Raw genomic sequence first — 9513 nt, 5'->3', positions numbered from 1 at the left:
AGTTGACAATTTTTCGTTCAGTTGGATTTTCTTATCATCCACAGTGTCCGTCATACTGATTCAATTCACTACTGTTTGAGTAGTTTATGTATATTTCTTTCAATCCTTTGTAAGTAGTACAATTTGTCATTTGGATGCTATATTTATATGATTACTTTGTGGGACTTTGTAGTCCAAGATCAGTGCGATTGAGACTTGTAGAATCTTGTCAGTACTTAGTACATACTGTCAAATTTATAAAGCAGTCAATGTTGTACATATAGCAGTACAGTACTATAAAAATTGATTCCGTGCCAAGTTGCGCTACATACTACCGAACGGCGCGTGTTTTTGTTTTATGCTGTGGTGACAACAGTTGTGGCCTGTGGGACTCAGGGAGTTGTGACTTCTTGTGAGTGTGGTCAAGAAGCAACTCTCTCTTTTGCCGAGCCTCGCTGAGCGATGTGATACCAAAGATATGTTTTGCTCCTAAACAAGAGGCACTTTTGAAAGTTTTATTGATGCAAATTTCATCAACAGTTATATTATCGTACACCTATGCTGTTCTTCCACCAATGAGTAAAATATTTAGCAAGTTATTAGTTACCCTTATATTGCCATTGGTGACCCCTGGTATTTAATACAACTGGGTGTCAGGTGGGATATTCAGCAGATTTCAGAAGCGTAGCACATTCTATTTTTTATTGGTGAATAACTGGAAACCCGTTACAAGGTGTCTTTCAGAGAAATGATGAGTCACTTCTCTCAGAATTCTCTGAAATGTATGGGAACAAATTGCACCCAAAATTGCCGGCAGACCCAAATTTTCAAAAGTACACATTACGAGTCATCATGCACGTTCGTGAAAACTAAATAAAAAGCCTGCATTTCACTCTGGTCCGAAAGGAACTTCTGCAGAATATCTGAAAAATGAAATCTGAAGTCTTATTACTTAACTCGAAAGAGTAAATATTCCACTCCGAACTCTTAACTCTCACAAGTCTCGACACAAGTCTTCTATTTGATGAATCTTTTTAAAAAATGAAGGCATATGTGATTATTACTATTACTTTAAAAACACTATACATATATTACTTTTCTACTCAAGTGGGGTCCCAGGGGTGACTTTTAATACTTGTTTTGAGTAAAACACTAAAAGTAAAAAGTTGCAAACTGATAACGTTCAAGTCTTCAAATTCTGGCTTGTGCTTTGGTAGTTGGGAGTTGTGAGTCGGGAGGTGAGTGTTGGGATTTGGGAGTTGGGAGTCGGGAGTTGTAACTACTGACTACTCACCAGTCACCACTCACCACCTTGGGGCTTGGGCCCTTGGCTGCTTAGCACCTTCTCTTGTTGTGTGTTGGGACTTGGGATATTAGGACCCTTGCTTGTTGGGGGCCAGTTGGGGACTTGGGGTTTGCCTGTTTGGGGTATTCTAACTATTGACTATTCTTCTACTTCTTGGGCTTGCGGAGTAGCGGGGCCTCTTCTCTCTTGTTGGGGACTTAGGGCCATGGGCCCTCTTCTTGTGGTGGCATGAGTTGTCTATTTTACAGTTTACAACAGTACAACTCCGTATTGGTGAAGAACTGAAGTCTGCAGAGTGAAGAGTTTTGACTGAATAAAATATGTTTTGCATTTTTTTCTAAAAACATACCAGGGTCCAAGTGTCTACGCTCTCTAGTCTACACTCTACAGTCTGCACTCTACACTCAGTCAGTGTACACTGGACAGTCTCGCTAGAAATACACTGATACAGTCTCTATAGTCATATGTAGTGGCAGTCTACAGTTTTATCTTCGCTGACACTACAGTCTACACTTCACTCTACACTATACTCTAAAAAAAATAGTCATTAGTCTACACTCTACGCAGGTGGTACATGTTCTTTTTTCCTCTTCGTTTTTGACTTGTTTGTTGTTGTGCTTTTGCCCGGTTTTTTGAAAAACAATTTTGTAGTTGTTGAATATATATATTACCCAATAGAATATTGTTTTATAAATATCGCATAGTTTTCGATCAATAGTTATTGTGTATTTAGTTATTTTGGTCTCCGCAATAGAGCATTTTTATGCATCTATTCTCCTAACATTGAAAATTCACATCAAATGATCAAAATGAATTGTTGTTGTTTATTGGTACATATGCACAATACTACCAGAGTACCAGTCTAATACTATGTAGTGAAAAAAAGCCGACACACGTGCACCCCAAAATCCCACGTGCGAATGATGTGCTTTTATCGAACAGGCCATTAGCCATTTCTTTGACAATTGACACTCGCTTCCTCTATTCCTCAGTTCCCATTATTCTCTCTTTTGTCTTTTTTTGTTGAAAAATTATGTATACATTTATAATAAAATACAGCCTCAGCCTAAGCTCAGTGCGTTAAAAGTTGAAACTTTTATTGTGCCTCGAATAAATATTAAAGCTGCAACTTTTATATCTCGATAGAACCCTTTCATATATGATTGATGCATTTTCCAGGTCACTCAGATGACAGTCGTCACAACTGAAACGCTCAATCTCTTTTGATTGCCTATTATCAATTTCGTAGCCTAAAATTTTCAACGATAGGACAGCTTATTGAGTGCAGTTTCAAAAAAATATCTTTGGTTGATTTGTCCTAAATAGAAGATAACTTTAAAAAAAAAGTTAACATTAAAGTTGGAGCTTTTATTCCGTACCCCTAATAATCCCCTATAACTTATTGAGCTTAGGCCTCAGCCCTCAAGAAGACAGGAGCTATTGGACTATTTATTGCCGCATGTATTTATTGCGCGGGTGTGTTCTATTTTCAGAAGGCTTAGGGTATTGGATAGAAAAAAATAGTAAACTGTGATATGTATATAGTATTTATATTATACAAAGCAGTCAAATGTTATGTACAGTGGGACTGGGACCTCGCAAACTGTCCACTTTTAGTCGTCCACTTTGATAGATTTTGTTTTTAGCTGTGTTCTCTACAAAAGATTAAAAATTTCAATTGATATGAAAAAAGTATTTTACGCTCGATATGAATCAACGCTTTCTTGTTTCTATCATATACGTTATAGGCACACAGTGTAGGAACGTATAATTTTGGTTTCTTATCACAAAAGCACAGTTTTTAATTTGTTAATTTTTGAACAAAACCTTATATAAAAAGTAAAAAACCCACTGAAACAGAGATACTCTCAGAACAAACTCTCAGTCGCTCTACTCTCTCTCAGAGATAAATAGTAAATAGACTGATGACAGGCGACTGGCGGTGGCCGACAACTGACTCCGCCACTCTCAGGTCTCTAAAGTCACTTTCTTTCTTTCTTTTATTTAAAAACCAAAACAAATATACAATACACTTAATCTTCAATACTCGACCACATCGTACTTAGTGCTACTATTCACTGTTTTCGCTTTTTCGTTGTAGAGAGAAGAGACTCTAGGAGAGAGAGAGAATCTGAATGATATATTTATGTCGTGACGGGACGATCACGGGACCAGGGAAATCTTTTTTCCGTACAAATATAGGTAAATTAAAGTGCATTTATTCACATCTCATTGGTGCATTTGCTCTGTTGCACCTACTTGATCGGGAAACATTGGTTATGAGGAAGAGGAAATATTCTATAAATATGTAATTTTTGTGATTAAAACCCAAAAAAAATAATTTGTAGATAAACTGTATAAGGACAGTCACAATGCCCAAAGGTTGTGTATAAAAAACCAAATGCTTTTCAATACCCAAAGTTCGGATTACAACAGGTGTAATTATGTCCTATCCAGACTCCAGTTCTCCACTCTCGCTTTGGTGGAGGGCTAGTAGAGGGCTTGGGAGGCTGGGGCCTGGGGGCGTAGGCGGTTGAGGGCCCGGCGGGCGCTGACGGCTGGAGAGCTAGGCCCGCCAGTGGGGTCCTGGGGGGAGGTGATGTAATGTCACCAATTCTCCATTTTCCAACGGCTAACCTATATGGTCCAATAAAACACTTTCAAAGTCCAAGTCCACAGTCCAGAGTGACTAAGTGAGACATTTTCAGTTTTCTAGTCCATACTCCATTGTGCATATTCTAAACCACAACAAGTTACAACTCTGAGAGTCAAAGCAGACAATGAAAAAACCCAGAGGACTTGCGAGTTGGGACCCAAGTTGTTATTTTAGAGCATAGTTTTTACTCGATTCAGAGCAATCGCGTGCTTGATTATTAGTGAAAATACATGTAACTAGGAGGCTGGTACCTGGTGGTATGGTTTTAGTAGTCGAAAAGTTTGCTTTCAAACTGCGGTGGGTTTTTACTCTTCCAATGGCTAAATATGCCCTTTTTTTTAATGATATTTGCAGCTAGGTTTATCCTTCGAAATATGTGCTTTATATTTCTGTATTTAACTGTTAGTTCTCTGTAGTCAAACAGTACAGTTCAGCTGAAATGAAATAGAATTATCCTAACTTCAGATGTGCATAAAAGCTTGCTAAATGATTGTTTAGTCCATCACAACATTCAATTGAATAGTATCGATAGGTGAACGTACATCTAACAAAGATGGCAACATTAGACGAAAAAAAAGGCTATCAGGAGGATGACACAGGTACTTCCACCGCCGAGCTAGTACTAGACGATGATGACGAGGTTGAGTCTGAGTTTGATGAAAGCTACACGGCCAGCATTCGAGACATCAACCTTGCGGCATGGATGGTGTTCACGGTCGAACTAGGAGAGCGTCTCTCATTTTACTCTACCAAGAATGTTTACCTGACATTTACGCAAGAGATGCTGGGTATGTCATCTGCCAACTACAATTTGCTGATGAACTTCAACTCAGCCATGAACTACGGTGTATTCTTGTTGATGGGAGGATATCTCGCTGATTCTTATATGGGCAACTTCAAGGTCATTGCTTACCTTGCGCCAGTGTACTTGGTCGGAAAGGCCATCTTGTGGATGACAGCTATACCGGGATTGTCTTTCGATCACTATCCATATGAGCCAACGTGGGGAGAATGGGGCTTCTACATCTCCATTACTATTATGGGAGTGGGTGCGGGCTTCATCAAGCCTTGCATCTCCGTATTCGCCGCTGAACAGCTACGTGGCAAGGACGGATCTGATGCTCACCCCAAGTTGGTTGAATTAGTCTACCAGGCTTTCTATTTCTGTATTAATGTCGGTGCCTTTATTGGACAATTCATCTCACCGATTCTTGTCAGTGAGATTGAACAGTTGAAGATGACTTGCGGCACTGATGCGTACCTGAAAGCCGAATGTCAAGATCTGTGCTACGGAGGAGATTTCTGCCTTGGTACCGCCTACCCTCCCGTCGAGCTGCAAAGTGTATGCTGCTACGGAGGAAACAAGGGTACAGGTTACTGGATCGCATGGGGCTTTACTCTGTTCCTCTTCTGTGGTGCATTCGTTGTGTTCTACGTCGGAGCCTACAAACCTGGATACGTGAAGGTGCCGCCTCAGGGTTCGGCATTGACTCCCTTCTATCGCACAATGAAGGCTGCGAAAAGAAACAAGGTTGCACCGGAGGACTGCGATATGTCCGGACCTATTTCTTGGGCAAACCGCGCGAAGTCTGAACCAGGAATGGATTATCATGAGGTAGATAAGGTCCGTCTGGTGCTGCACGCGTGCAAACCGTTTGTCTTCTACCTGCTGTTCTGGTGGGCGAACTTGTCTCCTCAGGATTATATGGCATCAATGTGTCTTAAGGGATTCTACGAGGTGGGCTTCATCGATTGTAACCAAGTATCCAACGCCAATGCCCTTGCCATCCTAATTGGTCTACCGGCCTGCGTATTCCTGTTCTATCCTATGTTGCGTAAAATGGGTTTCTCACTCAAGCCTATGCACAAGGCCACATTCGGAATGTTCATAGTTGCAGTTCCTTGGATGTTCCTACTTGGTTTCTACTACTACATGATTTCAGTTGGTACCTTCACCGGCACGGACGTGACAAGTTGGGTGGATGACACTCCTGCGACTGATAGCAGAATGAACATTCTTTGGTTGGCTATTCCCTATGGTATGACTGGTTTGTCCGAGATCTTCCTGAACGTGCCTCTTATGGAGCTTGCATACAGTCAAACCCCTGTGGGTTACAAGGGTATCACCATGGCCATTACACTGATGTCCAACTTCTTTGGGTATGTGATTCCCGGTTTCATTGTGAACCCCTTCTTCACTGCTCAAAACCAAGTGATCTACTACTGGGTGACGCTCGTACTAATCATACTACAGATTGGCTGGATGATCTACTTCTCTATGCACTACGTTAACGGTCGCGATCTTTGCCCCGAGTTGTACGATGCTAAAATTGATGACGATGATGTTGAGATCACAAGTACCCATAAGGATAGTCTCAAACAATAGTTCATTGCTGGAATATGTTATTCTCATTCGAACACATAATCACTTTTGAAATATATCATGAATTAAATAGACGTAAATTCACATTTTATCATTGCATGTCCGACTCTTAAATATGCTATTCTCATTCGAAGATATAATCACTTGTTTAATATTTTACGAATGGAACAGACGTAAATTCACAATCCATCCGACTCTTATATTATAGTGTACTGTAAAGCTGATCTGATATTTTTGTGGATACACTGTCTTGACGTCTTCTACTAACTGCAGCATGTTATTGCGTGCTTTTCTTCTCGACCTGCGTGGATTATTTATAGTATACATTACTAGTGTGATTCGTCGTGTCATGTCACTGGATACCTCCTTAGTTCTTGCCGAAGTGGAGCGCTCGATCAAGCTACTGCCTGGCCTCTACGATACAGAAACAGTTGAATTAAAACGCCCATGATGGTACTTGCAGGGGGATTTTATATATATTGTAATGGCTTTTTGTACACGCACCGTGCGGATGCAAAGTGTGTATTCAATAAGTAGTCCCAGCACCCGCCTCAGGCATAAACCTCGAAACGATGCCGCGCATTTAGTGATTGCTATATATACAACAGGTGCCCTGCTACAAATCAAACAGTGAGTTGCCCTCGAAGATACTAACGCTGGGACCTTGATTCTCAAGCTACAGGTTGGTCGCCTTGATCATCTTCTGTGCGAGAGTCGTCACCTCAATACCTGGTGACGTCAATAAAAGACTATCCGTAATCCAATGCTAACCTTAAATCGAATGAGCCGGTACATTGGCTACAAATTATAAGGTCTACGAGTGCAGCATGATTGTATAGTGAGGTGGGAAACCTTCACAACACACATACACAGACATAACTAATGATATGCCTGTGCACATAAATACAATTTAATGAATAAGAAATAATACAAACAAGCCTAACAATTCATTCATACTAATACAAACAAATCGATACATGCATCTATACGAATGTACTAAATACAAACAACCCGAAGAATTCATTCATACCGATTCAAACAAACAGATACATGCTTCTATACGAATGGACTCATATATACAAGTACGTGCGCTATGATAAACTACAAAGCGTCTATATGCATTTGGGCATATACATGATATACACACAAGTACAAACACAGAGATTGTCATGGAGTTGAACGTACGTGCATGCACGAGTGAACGTGCCCTCTCAGGAACGTGACACGCATTGTTCTGTTTCAGCGTAGATTTGTATATCATAACTTTCTTCACTAGCCGTATTCCTGCCGGCATAAGCAGCCACCGCTCCAACGAAAGACTCTCTCAGACTTACCCTGTATATATATATATATATATATGTATACGTCACACTTTCTAACGAAAGACTCTCTCAGACTTACCCTGCAACTTGACGGGTGTGATGAAGTTAAACGCCTTGATTGCTATCTCCGCGAGCTTTGGCGTATTGGTATTGCCCAGCAAGCACGCTGGACGCATCAGGTTAGTGCTCTCAAAGTTGAGCTACAATCAAGTGTCAGGTGGATGAATGGATATAGACATTATTTATGCACACCCTTGTGATATGTACCATGATTAGCAAACCCATGTGGTATGTTAACATTTATTGTACCATGAGCAACAAACATAGCCTACGTGATCCTTGAGATATAAAACCCATAGCTGGCAATCCAATTTAGAACGACCTAACCGGTCTATTATTCATTAACCCACTGACACACACAGTATTTAGGAACACACAGACACTAACATATACAAGAACGTATGAATGAAGTACCTGTTTGATATTCTCTTCCACTTGGCCCTTGCAGTGGCGATAGTAGCCACCGCCAGCTATGGTTCCGGTCCATGCTGAGTACGTTGCATTTATATCGGGGCCGGTAGACCCTAAGAGGGTCAAGGCGCGAATACCTGCCGAGTGAATATGAAAGTAAACGTGCAATACTATTGGAATGATCTAAAGTATTCGGTATATATTCGGATATATACATGTGCGTGTACATACCCGTGCTGGATTGCATACTTATGCATATAGGTATATATACGGATATATACATGTCCGTGTACATGCCCAGTGCTGGACCGCATACCTATTCATATACTACGAATGTCTATTCAACGAGTACCTGGCACCCGGTCGCGCAGTCTTGGATGTATGTACGCCAGCGAGGCAAGTATATGTCAAGTAGCGAGAGTATGGCTTCATTGATAAAGACAGCATACCTAGTATATACCCTTCTCCAATTTAGTTCTTGCACATGTTGCACTGACCATTCACATACCCCTTACTCACCCACAATAACCCCTACATATATATAAATATACACATGAATATACATGCATATCCACCAACCATTAACTCTGGCCTCATTTGCCAGAGCGGACGGTATTGTGACATCTATCTCGTACAAATCCTCTTTTCTGATCTTACTCGGCGCCCCAGCGCCTATAACAATATACAGACAGGAGCCTTGACTGAAGGCACGTTTCAGTACGTCCTTATCAGGGTTCTTCAGGTGACAGGCTGTTCAACTTTAGGACTATCCGAGAATTCCTCCACGGGGCGTCAATGGAGTATGATAACCTTCACTGGTCAGTGAGATTCAAAGCAAGGTGGGGTTACCGAACTGCAGATCCCATGCGCTGAAGCCCACATCTGAAAGGAATACTCAAGGATACCGAAATATATGTATTGGATGATATGGGTTGACAAGAAGTCGATACGTACCTGGATCTTTCACGTGTTTATATACACAAAGATACCTTGAACACACTTGCCCGCTAATATGACTGTCAACTGTATAACTAAAAACCAATCATATATATAAACACTTGCTTCAAAGTAAATGGACAAAACGTATACACAAAAATACAGATTACGTAAAAAAAACATCACAACGACAGTTATATATATATATAAACATATTTGCAAATAAGTATTTATACTTAATGAATGAATATATGCAGAAATATATGAGCTATAAATGGAACAGTATAGGCAAACAAATATATATATATATATATATATATGTGTGTGTGTGTGTGTGTGTGTGTGTGTGTGTGTATGTGTGTAGTGTGTGTGTGTGTGTGTGTGTGTGTGTGTGTGTGTGTGTNTATATATATATATATAATAATAATACTAATAATTATCCTAATAATATATATAACAT

General features: G+C 40.4%; 2 protein-coding genes across 2 annotated transcripts in view; one reads left to right on the top strand and one right to left on the bottom strand.

The window, feature by feature from the left end:
* Window positions 1-4374: 4374 nt before the first annotated feature.
* On the top strand, window positions 4375-6410 carry SARC_10224 (hypothetical protein). Its single transcript, XM_014295743.1, has one exon. It carries the CDS (start codon window positions 4495-4497, stop codon window positions 6325-6327), a length of 1833 nt encoding a protein of 610 aa, XP_014151218.1. The 5' UTR covers window positions 4375-4494; the 3' UTR covers window positions 6328-6410.
* Window positions 6411-7000: 590 nt separating this feature from the next.
* The window catches only part of SARC_10223 (hypothetical protein), a gene marked incomplete at both ends in the record, with an annotated part of 2995 nt that continues 482 nt past the window's right edge, over window positions 7001-9513 (bottom strand). The window contains 4 exons of the mRNA XM_014295742.1: window positions 7001-7053; window positions 7726-7846; window positions 8121-8254; window positions 8697-8853. Coding sequence (XP_014151217.1) covers window positions 7001-7053; window positions 7726-7846; window positions 8121-8254; window positions 8697-8853 — 465 coding nt within the window. The remainder of the gene's footprint in view (window positions 7054-7725; window positions 7847-8120; window positions 8255-8696; window positions 8854-9513) is intronic.

Source organism: Sphaeroforma arctica, assembly GCF_001186125.1.
Source record: "Sphaeroforma arctica JP610 unplaced genomic scaffold supercont1.1175, whole genome shotgun sequence".
Classification (NCBI taxonomy): domain Eukaryota; class Ichthyosporea; order Ichthyophonida; genus Sphaeroforma; species Sphaeroforma arctica.
The sequence above is the reverse complement of the archived record's forward strand: the minus strand, read 5'-3'. Positions and strand labels throughout refer to the sequence as shown.